The sequence below is a fragment of the Silurus meridionalis genome, chromosome 25 (assembly GCF_014805685.1).
Source record: "Silurus meridionalis isolate SWU-2019-XX chromosome 25, ASM1480568v1, whole genome shotgun sequence".
NCBI lineage: Eukaryota > Metazoa > Chordata > Actinopteri > Siluriformes > Siluridae > Silurus > Silurus meridionalis.
Window position 1 is genome coordinate 13,785,675 of NC_060908.1, and position 20,502 is coordinate 13,806,176.

Below are 20,502 nucleotides of genomic sequence, written 5' to 3' on the forward strand. Positions count from 1 at the left end.
TCACGGCTACAATAGCCAATCATGAGCATTTGTGAGCTTGTGTATGCGGAAGAGGGCAGATAGCCCTTTGCTCCAAGTGTAGCGGTAAACAAGTGGTGCACGCTTTTATATGTTTCTTCATCCTCCCGTATTGGTCATGTGTTTGGGAGAAGTGGCTGATGGGTAAGACTTGGCAAGGAACCAAAAGGAAAGTGACTACCAAAGATAACCGAGGCGCATTCTCTCTTCTACAGAAAACCAGTCTGTAAATATCGTAACATTAACATTCCAGCATTGCTTTATAAATCATTTATGCAACACTTATGAATGCCTTATAAAATCCCAAATGTGGCTAGGTACCCTTTGAATCAGTTTCTGATGAAACAGGGGTGTAAAGCCCATGGCATGTATTTAAAGAAGAATTCAAATTATTAACTCATATATTGTAGACCCAAAGGTTTCCTATAAAACTCAGATTTCATATTAATCCAATTATTGATTTCCTTTTTACATGTTTGCAGTTATTATACACCAGTCAATTCAAAAGCTTTGAAGATTTGCTGAAGATGTTTTATTTTTTTTGTGTTACCTTTCCGAGGAAGTCGTTTCTGCTCACCAGGTCCCAGTCCCACACCTCCACGCTGAGCAGGCTGTCAGTGTCGTCCAGCTCAAACTCGAAACTCTCGTTCCAGCGTGGATAGCAAGACTTCTTCACCACCTACACAGCCACGGTCTTATGTAAGATCGGTGCCACATGAACGAACGCTTCGATCAAATGCAGCTAGCAGTTATAGAATACATGATTTAAGCCCAATTAGCTATCTCCAAGAGATTAGCAAAGAGACGGCAATTTATATCAAAACCATCCCTGATCTCATGATCTTGGGATTAGGCTTAATACAACTCCAAATTAAAATAAAGACATATTTTCAAATGAAAAAAGCTTAAAAAGACACTAGGAGTGTACACAAAATATATCATGCTAGCAAAGACGCTTGATAATTGTCCAGTGAAACAGGGGAAGGATTCTTAATAATTAATAAAAAATAATAACAAGTCTCTGAGGTAGTGTGGAACTTTTCATTAAACTTTCTTCCATTCATTAATATTTAAAATCTACATTCTATCTATCTATCTATCTATCTATCTATCTATCTATCTGTCTATCTGTCTATCTGTCTGTCTGTCTGTCTGTCTGTCTGTCTGTCTGTCATGAGATTCTTATGTGTTTTTTAAACACCTTATTTGCTGTTATAATGACCTCTACTCCCACTCTTCTGAGAAGATGTTCCACTAGATTTCATGTATACCATATCTTCATGGAGTTGGGTTCGTGCACAGGAGCATTATCATGCTGAAACAGATTTAGGTCTCCTCGTTCAAGTGAAGGGAAAATGTGATTCTTCCACATTCAAAGATACAATTGCCTCCAAATTTGTGGTAACCATTTGGAGAAGAACCAAATACTGTAAAAAAAACAGTTATTTTTCCGCTTCTCCCATTAGGGGTCGCCACGGCGGATCATCCGCATGTTTGATTTGGCACGTTTTTACGCGGGATGCCCTTCCTAACGCAACCCTCCCCATTTCCTCTCCCTTTCGTCTCTTTGCTTCACCTATTCAACATTTGATGTTAAGCTGTGAAAGCTAAATACACATTCGCTTACTGCGCTTTCATGGGATTTGCCGTTATATCTGACTCGGACAAACGGATCCGATGCTCCGTTGCGGTCTTTTTTAGCCAGGTCTCTGGAAATCAGAAAGGAAACTACATGTTAAAGAGAGCGTTTGCTCCAGATCTACGCATTTCCATATCCCGAACTAATAAATTATTTTCTCGTGATCAATAGTCCACCATCTCTGACATCACAAGTGTACAATTTGCATTTGAGACTCACCTGGCCTCCAGAACCCGACAGCGCAGTTTGCGAGGCACGTCGCCGTCCCCCAGCAATGAGATCTGCAAGTGAATCTCTCCCTGAATTTCCTCATCGGGATCGATTTCGGTCAGGTTCATCCAGACATCCAGACCTGCAAATGATTAAAAAAAAACATACCATACATGCTCAAAACGTTGCATTGTCATGAATACATAAGCATAAGGTATATTGCAAGATGTTGTAAAGAACAGAATCTGTCCCAGGTCTTGTGGAAACTTCCTCCATTATATTTAAACAAATTCATCACCAGGAAATACATACAACAATGGGGAACTAAATATCTGCCCATTTTTGTCTTCATTATTCATATGCGATAATTTACAACACTCTCTCTCAGGGGATAGCGTCGTCAAGAAATCAGCGATCACTCGGAAGAGTTGGAGAACGTAAAAAAGCAGCAGGAAAAACAAACACGGATAACGAAATCTATAATTCACAACAACGTTAGTCATTTGTGGAGTCTCGATACTTTTACTGACCTCACGTTTTTTTGAACATCCCACCCGAAATGTATTCCACCATTTACTGTTATAATAAACTCCACTCTCCTGGGAAGATATGGAAGATTTTGAAGTCTGGATGTGGAGATTTGTGCTCATTCAGCCACAAGGGTGTTAGTCAAGTCAGGTACTGATGTAGGTGAGGTGAGGAGACCTGGGGTGCAGATCCAGTTCATGTAAAGCATATCTTCATGTAGCTAGCTTTGAGCCATGATGGAACAGGTTTGGGTCTCCTCATTCCATTGAGACATCCAAAGACACCAATTGTGTGCCTCTTACTTTTTTGTGGTAACAGTTTGGAAAAAGAAAAACACATATGACTGGAAAAGTCAGGTGTCCTGATACTTATCTTAATCTTGTTTTGCTCTCACTATAAAGCACATTTTGCAACATTCTTTCGGTTTCCTTTGCCAGAGAAAAAAGCAGATGGGTGTCCTGCTTTGCCACAGCACCACTTTCGAAATAATCTCACCAGCCAGCGCTAATGAACAGCTGCTTCAGAAATCAGCGAGAAGCCCAAGCTCTAACAGTAGGACCAATCGTGAGAGTACGATCTGTAAGTCTAAAAAGTTTTAAACAGATGTAAATTCTTTTTTTCAGCTCTTGAGATGCCGTTAGCACTCCATAGTTGTGTGTTCATAGCACCATTCCATAGTCGTAATTTATTATCATATTATAACATACTCTAACAAAATCGCAACACTAACTAGAATCTGAGGCGTTTTTTTTTATTATGTACTTTACAGCTTATACAAAAAAAAGTCGACAATCCTTCCAGGATAATAAAGTAAAAAGAGCAAAAAAGTAGGGATTGATTACAATCAACAAAACAATTAACAAATGATAACAAAATAAAATACAACTCTGTATCCTCAAGATTCAACCAAAACTGTATTGTTTTTTCTTAAGTGTTGTGTATTTTACACTCTAAAAGAGCGATATCGATCAAATATGACTGCCAAAGGGACAAATCTGAGGTAAAATTTTTTAGCAGCAGTAAGATCAGCTGACTGCATCTACCTTCGATAAATAGTCAATGAGAGTGCAGGATCATCCAGTAAAAGAAAATCTAATGGGTCCACAATTGGTACTTTTCATCCATTTATTGTTATGTTGTAACACTTAATTTCTGCTATCACATATAGGTTTCTTTGCCTGAAGTTACCAAGAAAACAAGTCCACAATGAGGACTTTCTCATAGTGGAAAACCTACTAATATATCCAATGCTGTGAAGACTCCTTTATTAAATGTTAATTAAACAAATATACAGTATATATACTTTATACTGTATAATACATGTATCCTTACCAATATTTTATACTGCCCAAAGCTCTTTTGTAAGGTTTGAATATCGACCCTTGGATTGGATCTCTTGAGACGTACACCCGTTGTACGATGAAAATGAATCTGACATCATATCAATATCTCTGTGCCTCAGGCTTTAAGAAGCTTAGTGTAATCGATTAATTCCTGTCCGCAGATTAACCGTAGACCTGTAAGCTTTGGCAGAATTACATGTCGGAGAGAATCAGAGCGAAACCCGCTGAGGAATAAGACTCTATAGAGAGATCGGGAAACTGCAAAAGCAAGGTCAAAAGACAAAACGCGTCATCCCTCTCTGCTTAGGAAATCAATCGAGCGAGAAACAAGGAAACAAAGCACTATAAACAGGGGTCAGTGGGCACCCCGGCGGTTTCAAGTGCTGCATTAGTGACCTGAAGGTTTAAGGGTTTAAATTCAAGAACTGTCACACTGCTTTTACACCTTTGACCAAGAGAATAAGTGTGAATTCTGGAGCGATTGTGTAACTCGCCTTGTGGATTTCATTCCATTGCTGTACAGACTGTAAGGCAGGGTATTAAATAGGTAATAAGACACAGTGTGAGGTGCTAATATAGGAAAAGAATCACCGACTTCGCATTTTGTGAGGCTCAACAACCTCATGTCGCACATCACAGCCTTGGGTATAATTGTGATAAATAAATTTGCCCCTTTCGTCTTCTTTATTCACATGCAATCTTTTCCATTCAGAAAAGAGTTGCAGGACGACCCGAAAGCAGCAGGAAAGAAGAACACAGAAAGGGACAAGCAAATGAAATGCATTTCGCTCAACATTCCACTGTACTTCGCAACTACATTAGTCATATGTCGGGTGCAAATACTTTTAATCTTTTGGATTCTACTTATGAAAACAAAACAAAGTCTAAAGCTATTCAAATCTGTAGTGGATATAAACAGGAAATCCACAAAATTAAACTATATGATCAAAGTATGTCGACACCTAACAGATCCAAACATGCTTTTCAAACATTCCACATTTAGTCCACATTGTTGCTGATATATGAAAAGAAACAACGACTTTCCATTTTGAGACGCTCAACAACCTTCTGCCACAGCTATATTCCTTATATTCCTTATAATACAGTGGAACCTCTGGTTACGAACGCCCCGGCATACGTATAATTCAGGTTACGAATCGCAGTTCATAAAAAATGTTGCCTCTAGTTACGAGAATTTTTTTAGGATACGAGCGTTGCGCACGGAAAAATCGCAGGCAGGTTAGTTTTTTACGTATCGCCACGTGCTCTCGCTGCGCTCTCGTGCAGCACATACACATCCGCTCGTCGCTCTAACAGTGTGGAATTACTGAACTTTAAATACTGTACGTATTCCTATCACCATGCCGCCAACAAAGTAGCCTGATGGAAATTCTCCTTCCAAACAATAACTCTCCCTCCTCCGCTTCTCTGGACGTCGTCTCCATCATGCACGCAGCGAGACTTCTTAAAGGTAAGGTACCATTTAAAGATTTATTTTTTATATGTTTATATGTTTTTATATGATGCGATTTCAATATAACATGTTAAAAGTAAATAATATTAGTGAATATTGGCGTTATTTTTTTTTTAAGAAACACTTTTTGGATGTCCAGAACGAATTACCGAAGTTTCTATTCATTCTTATGGGAAAATTTGTATCGGGATACGAGCTTTTCAGGTTAAGAGTAAAGTGATGGAACCAATTAAACTCGTAATCCGAGGTTCCACTGTATGGTTTATGTGTTACCTCATATTTATACTCCTGTGAAACAAGGTATGGTTGAACAATTTCTAGTCACTAATATATAAAATATCAATTGAAATATATTGTATAAATGCATGAATTCATAACGGTAGCAATAATTGTGGCACAAACACAGTATCTCACAAAAAGTGAGTACACCCCTCACATTTCAGCAATCATTTTAGTATATCTTCCGAAGGGACAATACTATAAATATAAAACTTGGATATATTTTAAAGTAGTCAATGTGCAGCTTGTATAGCCGTACAGATTTACAGATTTGCTGAGAAAGCTAAAGGCAAAGGTGATGGAGTGGACAAGTATGTCTCCAGACCTGAACCCTTTTAAGCATCTGTGGGGCCTCTTCAAGCAAAAGGTGGAAAAGTGCCATTTGTGTCTAACATCCAGCAGTCATTATGGAGGAGTGGAAGAGGATCTCAGCAACAACCTGTGCAGCTCTGGTGAATTCCATGCCAGCAGGATTAAGGCAGTGCTGGATAACGATGGTGCTCACACACAATATTGACACTTTGGACACAGTTTTGACATGTTCACTTGGGGCGTACTCACTTTTGTTGCCAGCTATTTAGACAATAATTGCTGTATGTGGATTATTTTTAGAGGACAGTAAATCTTTACTGCTATACAAGCTGCACATTGACTCTAAAATATATATAAGTTTCATTTCTATAGTATTGTACCTTAAAACCATATAATAAAATGGTTGCTGAAATGTTAGGGGTGTACTCACTTTTTAGTGTAGAATATAAATCCATTTTGTGTTTGCACTTTGATATACATCAGTGGAAATTCCATTTTGTGAATGTTTTGGAAGAACAGATAGGGTTGGTCTTTTTTTCACAGCCGCCTTTGTACATATTTAACAAGGCTGCCAATATTAGTGAAGGCTGCTGGATTTATATCACTGGATTCCAGCGAAATCCTTCATAATCACTCTGTGTGTATCACAATGGAAAAAGTCGGCACAAGTTCTCTTCCCTATTAGTATTCTAAGTCAGCCATGTCATGCTCCATTATGCTCTTTTTTGTCTTGCTCCATTGAGTACCCTGAATATAAATTGCACCCGGCTAGGCCTTGTCAGTTTTTTTACCATTTAGATGAATGGAAAAAACACTTCTGCTGTTTGTATGCGTGTATCACTCCAGGGGTTTTTGAACACGACGCTGCTTTCAGAACGTGACCGGGAGGCATGTTCGGCGTTCGCTTTGAACCCGTGTTACGTTAATGAGCTCTGCAAATTTAGTCGATTACTCGCCGCTGCTGTTTGCCCAACATTTCCAGTCCGCGTCCCTGTGGTCTCGGGTTCGGAAAAACAAAAGAAGAAGCAATCAATGTAAAAAAAAAAATTATTGTTTGTAACTGTCCAGTTAGAGGGGAAAATTGGATTGCAATTAAGTACAATAACCACCAGGCCTGCACATGTGTGTGTGTGTGTGTGTGTGTGTGTGTGTGTGTGTGTTTGTGTGTGAGAAAGAAACCTCGGACAACGAGGATGAGAATTAGACCGTCCGATCGCGAAGGCAAAAGACGGCATGAGAAAATATCATATAGCTATGATATTACCAGCTGTTAAAGATCTGGCATGTGATGTTGTGAAAGTCTACAGGGAAGTGACATCACACACACACACGCACACACACACATTGGGGATAACCTTTAAAATGCTTCTGCTTCAAACGGCTTGTCTGCAGACGGTGCCACCTTTTTATGTCCCAGGGTCAGTCATTATTGATCTAATAATCCCAGATCAACTTACGACAACACACAGTCTATACACCGTCAAATCGGTTACTTGCAGGTGTAAAATCAGAAAAGGAAGGTTTCATGTAAACCCTTAAGTCATATCAGTCAGTTGAGAATGACACTATATGGTATATTATACTGATATACTATAAGTATGAGTATGGTTTTAGTTATGAAAACTGGACTTTACGTGACTATGTGATTCACTGACCTGTAACCATGAGGTTTGCCTCGCGCTTTTTTTTTCCTTCTCACATTTCATCCCGTCTCATCATGACGCCTGCGTCATGCTCCTTATCCACATCGCTTTTCATTATCGCCACCATTCGCCGACTGCAGTCAGACAGTCAGTCATTCATTCCGTCAGGCCGCTGATTACCGCAGCATATGTCACAGTTTTACATAATCGACCCGATAAACTGGGTTACCGCTCACATCAGCACCTCTATAGGTGGCAAACCAGGTGTGGGGTTTAATCGATTAGAAAAAGTCATAACGTGTTTTTTCCAGGTCGTCCCAATTTTTCCAAAAACAGTTCACTTCCTGGTGATGTACTCCAGTCACTTGCTAGCCTCCAGCTGGGCAACGCATTCTCAACCTGTCAACAGCCACGTAGGGAGTGTGCTGCTATTTCTATGCGTCCCAACCACCTTCTCATTAAAATATAACCGGCATGGCTTGCGAGAAAAGAAGAGAGTTCAAAAGCTGTCTCGCTTCATGGAGTAGAGGGTGAGCGTATAAATGGCTAGTTCTTGGATGCGCCATGAGGACTAACGAGACATAGAACAGCCTCTGATATGCATTACATGTACACAAATAGAGGTGCATATCTAGAAATGTCCAGAATCACATTTGGTGCCACATAAATACACCGATCAGGCATAATGGTCATAGCACTTTGGCTGATCTGACCCAGTAACTCAGGTCCTTATGATTGCAAATTGTTCGTGCTTTCAACCCTCAGATCTTTGAGAACTGCACACTTGTTGCCTAATATATCCCAAGCATTCACAGTTTCTAGTTTTTTTGGCACCCTAGACAAGATTACTATTGTCAACACCCCAATGGCTCCGCCCTCCCACAATGATGCTCCACCCCCACACCATGCAAATCTATTGCAACCTTCGATAAAAAAGTTAAACACCTAAATAATCATTGTAAAATTACCCGAATTCAAGTATGTAAACATATACTGTATATTAAACTTCAGCAGAAAAACAGGCAAATATTAGAAATGGTGGTGGGGCAGGGGGCGCTCACTGCCACCCCTCAGCTGGTTTTGCCCTAGGCGACTGCCTAGTTTGCCTATGAAAAAAAAACAGTGCTGCACCCTTTGACCTGTGCCATTTTAATAAATATATATATATATGTACTGTATACTGTAGTAATCAGTGCTAATGTTGTAGCTGGTTGGTGTATGTACAGTATATATAATAAAACTGTGTAAATGAGCAGAGAGCAATTATTAAAGGTTCTTATCTTGGTCCTGTCGGTTCCATGTCGACGCAGGGTCAACCGATGTAAATCGTTGCCCACTCATGCCGTGAATAAGGTTCTCCGCCACTTGAGAGAATGTCGGCCCCCGCAGCATTCTGTGACTCAGTTACCTCTGTCTTTAGCCTCCTGAACATCAATTGAGCCCTGCCCATGCATGAGTCAGCCCTGACAGTCTCCTGGTGGGACTCTGTTGCTAAACTATTTGAAGTTTAAGGTTTACGCACTTCAGAGGCCTGCATCTCTCATGAGGCACAAGCTCGAATCCATACAAACAAAACAACCAATGCTCAAATCAAAACAAAATAACCTAGATTGGTTAGCTAATTAGCTATTTATCAAACTCTCCATGGATTTCTGTTTTTATTTCAAGAGTTCGGATTGTACTTGATGGTTTCCATCCACACAAACTATAGAGGGTGGTGTAAGGTACGGTCACTGTAGATACTACCACTAGGTCATGTCCTTGGCCTGGAATGAAGAAGTCGATTTTCAACCATTGGCTTTTTCAATACTGATATTCACAAGATACCTTTATCAGTGGACAAAAAGGTTTAAGACAACCTTGTGTGGGGGTTTAAGGAACCAAGGCAACCACATATTCTGAACAAAACAATATGGCCCAATGTTTTTCCATGCCACTTCAGTTTTACATATTATATAACATTACAATGACAAATTCTTTTTCGATATAGAGAATCTGAATTTGAGGTTGATTATTTATATAATTTCTATTTGGTACACATTATAGGTACTATGTTACAGGTACTATTTTATAGACATAGGTAATGTTGTTTCAAGTTGCTGCCTTGATGTGTATAAAAATCCTAAAATATATATACATATTTTAAGTATGAAAGGCATTTTGCAGTGAAACTATTTAACAAAATAATCAATTAGATTTTATGGTGCATACTACGTAGAGGGAAAAAACAACCCTTGGGTATGAGGAATTACCATATACAGTTCAGGGAAGTGAGATAGACAAGGGCTGCTTGTATTCTGGAGTCTTGGGGTGAATTTGCAAAAGGTTAATGATGCACTTATTTGAAACCAGGACTCATGTGATCTACCAAGTCATTATGGGTGATTCTGAGCTAACATGCAATACTGTGATTAAGTGCTTTACCTTGTGGTTTGACACCAAGTGCTTCTTTGCTGATCGAGACCTTTCCGATGACATCATCACGGCTGGAACAAAACCACATAAAGAAAAAACATTTGACGATATTCGCAGAGTTAATTACTATCGTCGATAATTATATATATATATATATATATATATATATATATATATATATATATATATATATATATATATATATATATATATATATATATATATATTCGATTATAGAGACATTAGCAAAACAGCATATGAATGACTCATTATGAATGAAGTGGAGAGGACATGGCGTTGTTTGTGTGACGCACATTAAGACCCTGACCTGAGATTGTCCTCATCCATCACATACAGGGACACCGTGTGAAAGGAAGGTGGAACGTGGACGTTGTATTCCTCTCCCCAGAATGGGGACAGAGTCTTCCATATTGTTGCTGTCCTAAGTAGAAAGGGTATTAAAAACAATCTTAAAAACAAAGCTGAAGCAATTTGTCAGTTAAAACAATCTGAGACTAGTTAGCTGTTAGCACAAGTGTATGTGAAAAGTGCTAACTGGTCCTAAAACCCTTTGCATTATAGTTCTTAGCATTGTTGGGTTTGCACTTTGTTGGATGTATTCCCAATGTAATATTCCTGGTGCTCGGGTCCGCCCATTTTCCTTACATTCATGGCATTTGGCAGACGCCCTTATCCAGAGTGACTTAGATTTTTCGCATTAATACAACTCAGCAGCAATGGGGTTAGGTGAATTGCTCAGGGGCCCAGGAGTTTCAGGTTGGTGTGGCTGGGATTTGAGCTCATGACCTTTTGGATCCAAACCACTAAGCTAACATCTCTACCTACCATTTAGAGCTCATTTGGGACCTCCTGTGTTATATAATGTACTATAAGATTCCCAACTTACTGTCGTTAACTTCCAACTACCAAAAAAAAGACCATTAGATTCCAGTCCAGATTTAGGTTCTCTTTGCTGTTATACTAACTTCCTGGATCAATCTTCTGTGAAAGGCTTCCTCTTAATTTTGCCGCATTTACAGAATGGGGGTATTTGTGTTGACTGAGAAACACGAGTTTTAGTGAAGCCTGATGATTTATGAGTCTTGGGGTGCAGACGGAGTCCAAGTTCCACCCAAAGGTGTTGGTTGAAGTCAGAGCACTGTGCAGGACACTCAAGTTCTTCAATTGTCTAAAAGCAACTTGGAGGCAATAAGTTAAAAAAGCCTATATATGCTTGTGATTGACAGGTGTATACAAACGTTTTATAATATATCGTAGATTAACTGGAGAGTATATACGGTCAGGGAACCAACCCCAGCCATTAGGGTTGCACAAGACAGTGCACTCCTAGTGCCGGTCCCAAGCCCGGATAAATAGGGAGGGTTGTGTTAGGAAGGGCATCCAGCGTAAAAACGTGCCAAATCGAACATGCGATTCTCGAATAACGATGATCCTCTGTGGCGACCCCTGAAGGGATAAGCCGAAAGAAAGTTTATATACAGTTGGTATCAGCATGACTTAAAGTCTAAAGCGAGTAAAGAACTATTGCCGGGTCGCTGCTTCCGGCAATTCTATTTCATATCAATGTTTGGAGAAATAAACTTTCCAGATGCCAAGAGTGTATAAAGCTGGTATTCATGCTAAAAAAAGATTTTTCAATGAAATTCAAGTGGAACATCTGGACATTTTTAAAATTGTCAGGTCCTAGTTAATCATGCGGTTAAATGACCTAGTTTGTTGCATAAAAACATGAAAAACACGTATGTGTCGACTTTATCATATTCATCATATTCGGAATCGACTATAAAAAAAAAATTGTTAGTGATTTACAAAGGAAACGCTTGCCTTTTAAAAGAATGAATTATACCTCATTTCCATAATAATCGTATTAGTATTCTATGAAATTCAACAAAATGGATTACAGGGTCTGTTGGTACTTGGCAACACAGAGAAACCAATACGGTCTCAGTAAACACTCTGAGTTATTTGGATCACATGAAGACGATTCTGCGAGTAAACCATTAAACGGAGAGTCTTGTGTTTTTTTACAATGTACTCTGGTCTGAAATGCCAGTGTACTGTTACCATGAAGCCTTGAAAAATAAACCTACTCGTCTCCTGGTTTCAGTGGAATGCCGTGGGTTTTGTGATTCATGTGCACGTTTAATTCCTCATGACTAAGTGCTTTCATTACTCACCAGTGTCTCGGTGTCAACATGGAATGTCATTTCGCCATTTTTTAATTACAGGATATGAAAGAATTCCATTTATAGGCTGCTGCAATGCGAACCATACGCAGCGCTTGAGTCACTCAGTGCTGACACTGATGCTATGACACCTCCTTAATGGACTTTTCAGCGTGGCGCACGATTCCGTTTGATTTGCGGAGGCCGCTCCCGGGGTCTCGATGTAGCACGGGGGGTTGAGACGTCATTGATAAATAAAGCGATATTTCATCAGAGCGCACAGCACGACCAAACACAGCTTCTGCTGTTTTCCGTGCTGCTGCTCTCAGCAGTTTATTCTGTGCAAATAAAAGTCAGGACTTCAACTGCAAAGACTGGAATGGAAATGAGCTTTGGTGTAGGGAACCTTTTAAATCTAGGCTAATCATCTTACAGGAGATGAAGAAGAGTTTAAATATGAGGCAAAACAGAAAATCAGTTGTACTGTACCTTATAATGGCCTCGTTGTCAATTCTCACAATGCAGTATGGGTCGCTGCTTCCGGTTCTACAAAAGAATTCATAAGACCAGTTAATAAATCAAAAGTATAAAAAGCGCTGGTTAAAGTGGTAAATTCCATCCAGTTTTTTCAACTAATCATTAAGTAACATTATTACCAGACCAGCATGTGACACTGACAATGTTCATTGGCTTTTTAAGCATGGCCCAAAATAAAATGTATATATCCAGTATACAAACACAAATCCCATTCTTCATCTGAAGACCCGTAACGAACGTCTTAACACATCCGCTGCGTTCGCTTTTCCGTTCCTGTTCCCGTTACTCTTTCACCGCATGTGCCACAGGTAGAGATACGTGAATCCTTTGGTGTGTTAAAGCCTGTGCCAAAGGCTACGCCTACGTGAAGGAGTCCCTACTGAAGCCTTTGGAGAGCGTAGCTTCAAAGCAACCTCCAGTCAAGATACACACATAGGCCGAGTTCCAAAACGGGTAGCCTGACGCATAGACAGATAAATTGACGGTCTCTGACTGCTCAGTCAAAAACATACTTTAATGTCACACGTCCCGGAAAAAAGGGAGGTTCGTTGCTTTGAAATTACGCATCCTAAACCGCACCAGTCCTGTGACTTCGCTGGAATCCTTTGGCGAATTGTCAAGAAGGCATGGAATTAAAAAACAAGCAATGATAACATCACAAAGACAAACTTACTCAGATGTTGACCATGACAATCCCTAAAACATAATTTTTTTTTTCCCTATTCAAATTGAGATTAAAAAATAATATATTTATCGTAAATAGGCCACATATGCACTTCTGGATAGATGTTAACTGCATTTCATTGGCTCTACACGATGAAAATAAAGTTGAATCTAATCTAATCTAATTAAATCTTTTCTTACAATATACAGAAAATTGACCCCAGAAGTGTCATTAAACGCTTGTCATTAAGGGTGAGGGTGACAAAAATACACACCTTGTCTTGCTACATTACATCATCATCATGTGATGCTGTTGATGTACACTGGATATTATTAGCTGAGTCAATTAAAACCCCTCATTCTGTCAGCGTGTTCTCTACAAACCTAATCAATGTAATTAGAGACCGAGTGCAGTGTTTTGTTTTGTTTTTTACAAATAATGCCAGGTATATATAGAGGGAGTGCTGTTGACTGGATAAAAACTGGATTCTTCAAACATAATAGATTATTTATCAATTATTTATTGTTTCTCCTTTAATTGGCAGTGGTGGACAAAGTACACAAAACCATGTAGTTGAGTTAATTATTACTCCAGTAAAAGTAAAAGTACACAAATGTTTGCAGCCAAATGTATTTTAGTATCCAAAGTACTATAATTTATTATAATATATTATATATAATATTTGAATGTACCTATTATCATTTCTGTCACAGTGCTCTTGGTTAATCAACTTAGTTGATGTGAAAAGACTCTTAACACACGAATCTATTAATAGAATGATATTAATTACCCAAACCCTGATTGATATCTATTAAAACTATCACGAGCCCAAAACATTCAACTACCGTATTTTTTGGACTATAAGCCGCTACTTTTTTCCCACGTTTTGAACCCCGCGGCTTAAACAACGAAGGGCTAATTTATGAATTTTTCTGGGTTTTTCCCGGTTTCACAAACTTCAAGCCAAAAAACTGAACCCCATAACATTAGGCCAATGAAATTTCCGAACGGAAACGAAAAAAACGCACCTCACCTGTGTTCTGAGCTGCACGGCTTTTCTCGGCAACAGCGTTATGGGTTAGTCAAAGAAATTTAGAAATGAGCATCAGAAAATAATAAGGACATATTCCTCAGTCTTACACACACGCAGTAATACCGGAAGAATGCAGTGGCAGGCTATTCCCAAAATACCGCTCTGCTCCTAAAGGAAGCGCAACATATTTCACCCGTGAGTAACGTGTCTTTCGTTAAAGCCTGTGTAAAGTACATTAGTGTAGACATTGGTGTTAAAAATAAAAATATTTGTAAAATTCAGTGGGTGCGGCTTATATATGGGTGTGCTTTATAGTCCGGAAATCACGGTACTTTGCGTAAATAAGGCCACTGGAGTTGCAGCGAGTTCGAGTCCGGAGTTTCTTCCGTCATTTATTATTCACAAAATGTTCTGCTTGCTGTTGAACTGATGCTGAACTGTATGTTGGTGATAAGTAGATGCCACCAAGCGCCAATCAAAACAAGTTTAAAACAGAGCACGCGCTCAACCCTGATTGGTGGCTTGCTGCGTGTTTGACCAGGATTTTATCCTCATAAAAAAAATAAAAATGAACGACTGATTTCGCAAAATGTATTTGAGTTAAATATTTGACTTTGAAATGTAGTGAGGTTAAAGTAAAATCTCCCCAAATACAAATACTTCAGTAAAGTACAGATACGGGACAAAGCTGCTTATGTACAGTAACATTGACTTTGTTATAGTCCACCACTGCAACTTAGCAAGTTGAAAGTTTTTTGACTGTGAGACATATTTAGAGGTTTTTTTTTTTTTTTTAAAGAAGATACTGGAATTGTCGAAGTTTATGAGTCTAAAAGTGCAGCAAAAAAACAAGAATTAGAAAGACTACAACCACAAAGACCTTGGGGAGCAAATGACTGCCAGAGGTGAAGCAGTATATGTGTGTGTGTAATAAGAGGGAATGTGCCACTGGATAAGGTGATTCATCTCTGCCTGTTGTCAGTATAAGGGTGAAAAACTGTCTGTCAGTGACAGGTGTTACATCAGACATCTGCGTGGCCTGGCAGTTGAACCACACGCTGCACATTTGTCTGCACGTTACCTGCAGAAAGATGATAGCGAAGCTGTTCGCACATACACACACACACATATACACACAAACACACTCGCTGGCTCAGACGAGCTCTTTCGGAATGCACCTCTGGAAAGTCTTAAGGACGACAAAGTCCAGTCACCGGCCCTGTCCCGAAGCCAAGAGCTGAACTTTTTAAAAGGCCGTGTGAGACTATTTGATCCGTCTGCTCGCCTAGTAGAAAGACAAAGACTGATAAAACAAAAACCAGGAGAGGAACTACACATAGCGATATTTCAAAATGAGACTAAGCACATCTCAAAATCACTCTTACTGCCAATCTACAATAAGCCCATTACTCATAAAGACAGGAATTTGATTGCACTTGTCCTTTTTAAACACAACTCCTCTTTTCTTTCGGAAATTTATTCCACAGATGGAACGCCATTCATTCTCATATTCCCAAGCACGGGGCGTGTGAGGCCCTGTCTGCGAAGCCGCTCGGATGCAATCTGTCGCCGCTCGACTTGGCAAAGTCACCACAGTGTCAGTGTAAACACTCCACACGACATCTGTCCCTCAGCGGTAGCACACACACACACACACACACGTACACACACACACACTCACATGTTGGAACGTCACCAAGCCTGCAAACAAGAAAACACAAACTGGGGCATTCTCGAAATCTTACCAAAACTTCAGTGCCAGGGGTCAGGCGGAAATGTTCGAAATAATGAAGCATCATTCGTCCAGCCGTGACCCAGATCTCTGCAGAAGTGGGAAGTAACGAAGTACAAATCCTTCATTATTGTACTTAAGTCGATGTTTCAGGTATCAGTACTTCACTATTTATTTTTCGCACAACTTTTCACTTTCACTCATTACATTTTTACACAAATATCTTACTTTTCTACTTCTTACATTTTTAAAAAAAGGTTTGTTACTTTCGTTTGAATCTGTCTGGTGAAATGTCAATATTTTTTCTTTTCATTTCACCGTTTTCAGCCCATTAACCTGTTTCCTGTCATTCCGCGGCTTTTTCAACCTACCACTGGTGTATCATTTCCTGGCTCTCACACACCACAGACGTAGTCTAGTTTACAAAGCTAACAACAAGCATGGCAGAAGGCAACAAGTTATGGGGTTAACATGAACAGAGAGAATCAGTGATGTAAACATGACTGAGAACAGAGACATTCCTGATCACCATCATCTTTTCTCTGCTTGTGTTCTATACGGTGTTTTTTCTTCTTTCGGTTTCTCCCATTAGGATTTGCCACAGCGGATCATCCGTCTCTATGCCCCTTCGTCCTCTACATCTGCCTCTTTTAACCCAACTACCTGCATATCTTCCCTCACCACATCCATAAACCTCCTCCTTGGTCTTCCTCTTTTCCTCCATCCTGGTGGCTCCATCCTCAGCATTATCCTACCGATATACCCCATGTCCCTCCTCTGCACATGTCCAAAACAACTCAATCTCGCCTCCCTCACCTTGTCTCCAAAACGTCCTACATGTGCTGTCCCTCTAATAAATTCATTTCTAAACATTTGTTTTACTGATGCACCAAGTCTCAAATCAGCACCAAAATCCGTTATGATGTGCACACCCGGCAATTAACCCTCTAGGGTCTGCAAACGCACCGGCGCGTTTTGTGCCATTTTTTCTTCATAACGCCAAAACGAACTTAAATAGCGCTGTCTTTTTTTAACGTACAGATAAGAGCAATACATCATTCTAATCTGTAAAGGGTCTACTTTTATTTATACACACTCATATATCAACAAAACTCTGTGCTTTTGTAAAAAGAAAACAGACAGGGGGCGCTCTCTGCCATCTCCGTCATCTTTCTTCACAATCATAAATAAAACAACCTGAATATCAGTGAATACTCGCCTCACTGACATAATAAATATACGAATAGAAAACTCGAAATGTCTACTTTGAATATTCCCTGATTATGTAATCTGTATAGAAGTTAGAAGTGGTACAGTTTCTACGGTGTCACCTCATTAACCGACCGTTTGGAAACATAGCAAAAGTTCTGTTTGGTGTCCTGATGATTTACGTAATTTAAAACACCGTAATAACATGTAAAATTAAATTTATGTCTTAATGCTTAATGTTGAGTTTGGTTTTACTAATAATAAACATACATTTTTTATAAAGCATCCATATTTCTCCATGCCCATGTAGATTAGAGCATTAAAAACTTGACAGCCCTTATAATAATATGACATGAAGTCCAGTTACCAGCGTGACACTAAAACAGGTGGTAGTAATGGCTACTTTCTTACTTAAGTACATGTCAGAGCCCAAAGTTCTTTACTTTAACCTGAGTAAAAAATGATAGTTAGTACTTCAACTTCTACCAGAGTATTTTTAAACATAAGTTCTAATCAAGTGAAGGATGTGTGTACTTTTGCCACCTCTGGTTGGATGCAACATGGAAAGGTAGTGCCTAAGCTGTGGGCGAAGCCTGGTTTCATAACCGATGCTCATGAGAAATCGAAAAAAAAAAAAAACCCACTTGTTTTAACTGCGGTTCAAAGACCTGCTCGGTATAATCCACTATCCAGGGATGCCTGACTTGACTTTTTATCATCGTATCAATTCAGTGAAGTGTTTAGAGTCTCATCTGACGTGTGCTTACATGTTAATACCAAACAGTTCCCGTGAAAAGTGCACACTCCATTAGAAGGAATTAAGCTCCAGCCTTCGTTCTGAATTCGAGAGGCACTTTATTATCAGGCTGGATAATATCTGCGCATAATGTTTTTTTTTTAAAGCGACAAAATTATTTTTTTAAAACCAGGTGCATAAAAAAAAGAGTATTTTTTTCTTCCAAATGAAGGGAATTTACATCCTTAACCACAATTTCTTTTGTACATTTCTAGTTCATCAATAACAACTCTGAACATACATTTCCCACCATTTAATACAATACTCACCTAATTCCCTATAACACAAAATGGCACGTAATCCCTCAACTCTGAGAGCTGTTTGTGATTCGAAAGAGGATGCAATGTCACAAAAGGAAATAATACCTTCCTTTTTCAAAAGAGCCCTGCCTATTTACAGTCATGGATTAATGCTGTCATATCATATCATCTACGTGATAGATCCCAGATCCTGATAGATCTGCCTAAACGTCATAGTAAAAATAAGTGATATGTGTATAGGTTTAGGGGATGGAAGAGTACCAAAGGATATTTAAAATCCTTAAAACTTGCAGCTATATATATATATATATATATATATATATATATATATATATATATATATATATATATATAAGAAAATGTGTATAATATTATAAAATCATATTAATAATCATATTGTTGTAATAGTACATTCTCACTCAAATGCAATAACATTATATATAGAGATGTAAAGAAATTAAATATGGCAGCCTGGTATTGCAGTAAATAATACAATGTAATAATATAATGCAATATATTCTTACACTGGGAATGAAATAGAAAAAAAAATCCTTTATGTAATTTAAGGTATATAAAATATATATTATTGCAATGTGGGTGCACCTCCAGTGATCCTTAGATGAACTTTTCTCTTCCCAGATCAGATGCAAAACCAATTCCTTGGAATGTCCCCTTGGAAATGGCAATACCCTGTTACTCACATATCCTTGATGGGCAAATTTTTGCCTTCCACGATCCGGATAAAGAGCGTGCTCCTCTTGGCCATCTGTACCGGTGTACCAGCTGTTTCGATACACTAATAGCAGGTGACGGTCTGATCATTGCATTTATGTACACAACTCAATTTGAAGCCTAAGAGCCAATGCACGCGCACTCGCACATCTGGCACACACACACACACATTCAGCTACATATTCGCATGCACATAGAGTATACGCGCGCGCTGATCAGTACAGACAGATTTACCTCCGGACGACACGCTCAGTGCGCGTGCAAAGCTCGAGTGCCAGACAGGGTTGCCAGATCGTAATGAATCCCTCATTCGTAATCCTCGGTTTAAAACACGCCCAATACTCTTTCAATGCCAGTGATGGCTTAACCTCGTGGACACACACTCACACTACATTTTGCGAACGCAAATACAATAGAAAGAATGCAAAATTTTATTTCTTTCAAAAAATAAAAATAGAAATTACATTTGGCAACCCTGAAGGAGGGTGTGGTAGGTTTTGATAGTTCCATACTATCTACAGGAGTAACACGTTTTTCTTGTCAGGTTGCCTTACCTTAAAGTCCTTCCTTTTCTTTATTTTATATTCTCATAAATATGTCTACATGTTGATCTGATAGTAGTTCCGGCTCAGAGGGCAAATAACATGCTTCATATCAATGCACTCGTTCTGTTCACTGAATATCAGCGTTGTAACAATTTACAGCATGACCGTGCATGATGGTCACTTCGAATAAATGGATTATAATCGGAAAAAGTTTACGATCTGTGTACATTTAACAGTTCTGAAAAGTCCCCAGCGTTTCGGGTCAGTCAGTAGGTTTTTCCACCACATTAGAGTCTGCGGACGGTATTGTGTTCGGGTTTTACATCCGAATCTGGCGATCATTTACAGCTTGCTTTTATATGCGTATAAACGTTCACATTTATGGCATTTGGAAGGCATCCTGACCAATTATCTCATTTAATCAGTGATGGTCCATTAAGGCCTTCCCTGCTGGCCTATCAGAATCACTGAATTATGTGTTAATCTATTTTTTCCCATGAATATGTATTAAATTATTCCCAATAGTCTAGAGTTTCTATCCAATCAGATTTCAGCCATCACATCACGTGTTGGTGGGGTCAGCGGTATCTTTCTGCCTTGAGCCTTTACAGTCAGCATCAGCAAGCTCTTACATTGTACAGTTCATGCAGATTAAAGCTGTTGCTTTAACAATCAGACTGTAAGTTTGCAACATCTAAAAAGCGTACAATCATGTCAACATTATTACGTCTTTTGATTGGATGGCCAGAGAGTGCACTAGTCAGAGCTCGTAACCTGCATCTGAAGCGAACTGCGCGAGCATACATATATTCGTGTAAATTTAATAGCTGTTTTTATCATTCCACAATGACTGACAGGAGAAGGAATTGATTTGGTCACATATATACTTACAAGGACATTTACAAGACAGACTTTCCAAGAAAAGCTGGATATCATGAGGAAAGGTT

The 20,502-nt window shown here is 39.1% G+C and overlaps 1 protein-coding gene across 2 annotated transcripts in view; it reads right to left on the minus strand.

Annotated features, from left to right (window-relative positions):
- The window catches only part of rasa4 (RAS p21 protein activator 4), a 34,746-nt gene extending 15,456 nt beyond the window's left edge, over nt 1–19,290 (minus strand). The window contains exons 1-7 of one of the 2 annotated variants that reach the window (XM_046838581.1): nt 18,980–19,290; nt 12,537–12,593; nt 10,190–10,303; nt 9,871–9,932; nt 1,877–2,009; nt 1,646–1,727; nt 569–697 (exon numbers count right to left, since the gene is read on the minus strand). In XM_046838581.1, coding sequence (XP_046694537.1) covers nt 569–697; nt 1,646–1,727; nt 1,877–2,009; nt 9,871–9,932; nt 10,190–10,303; nt 12,537–12,593; nt 18,980–19,044 — 642 coding nt within the window. In that variant the 5' untranslated portion in view covers nt 19,045–19,290. Of the gene's footprint in view, nt 1–568; nt 698–1,645; nt 1,728–1,876; nt 2,010–9,870; nt 9,933–10,189; nt 10,304–12,536; nt 12,594–18,287; nt 18,420–18,979 lie in introns of those variants that run through there. The other variant, XM_046838582.1, reaches the window with a different exon arrangement.
- Nucleotides 19,291–20,502: the final 1,212 nt, after the last annotated feature.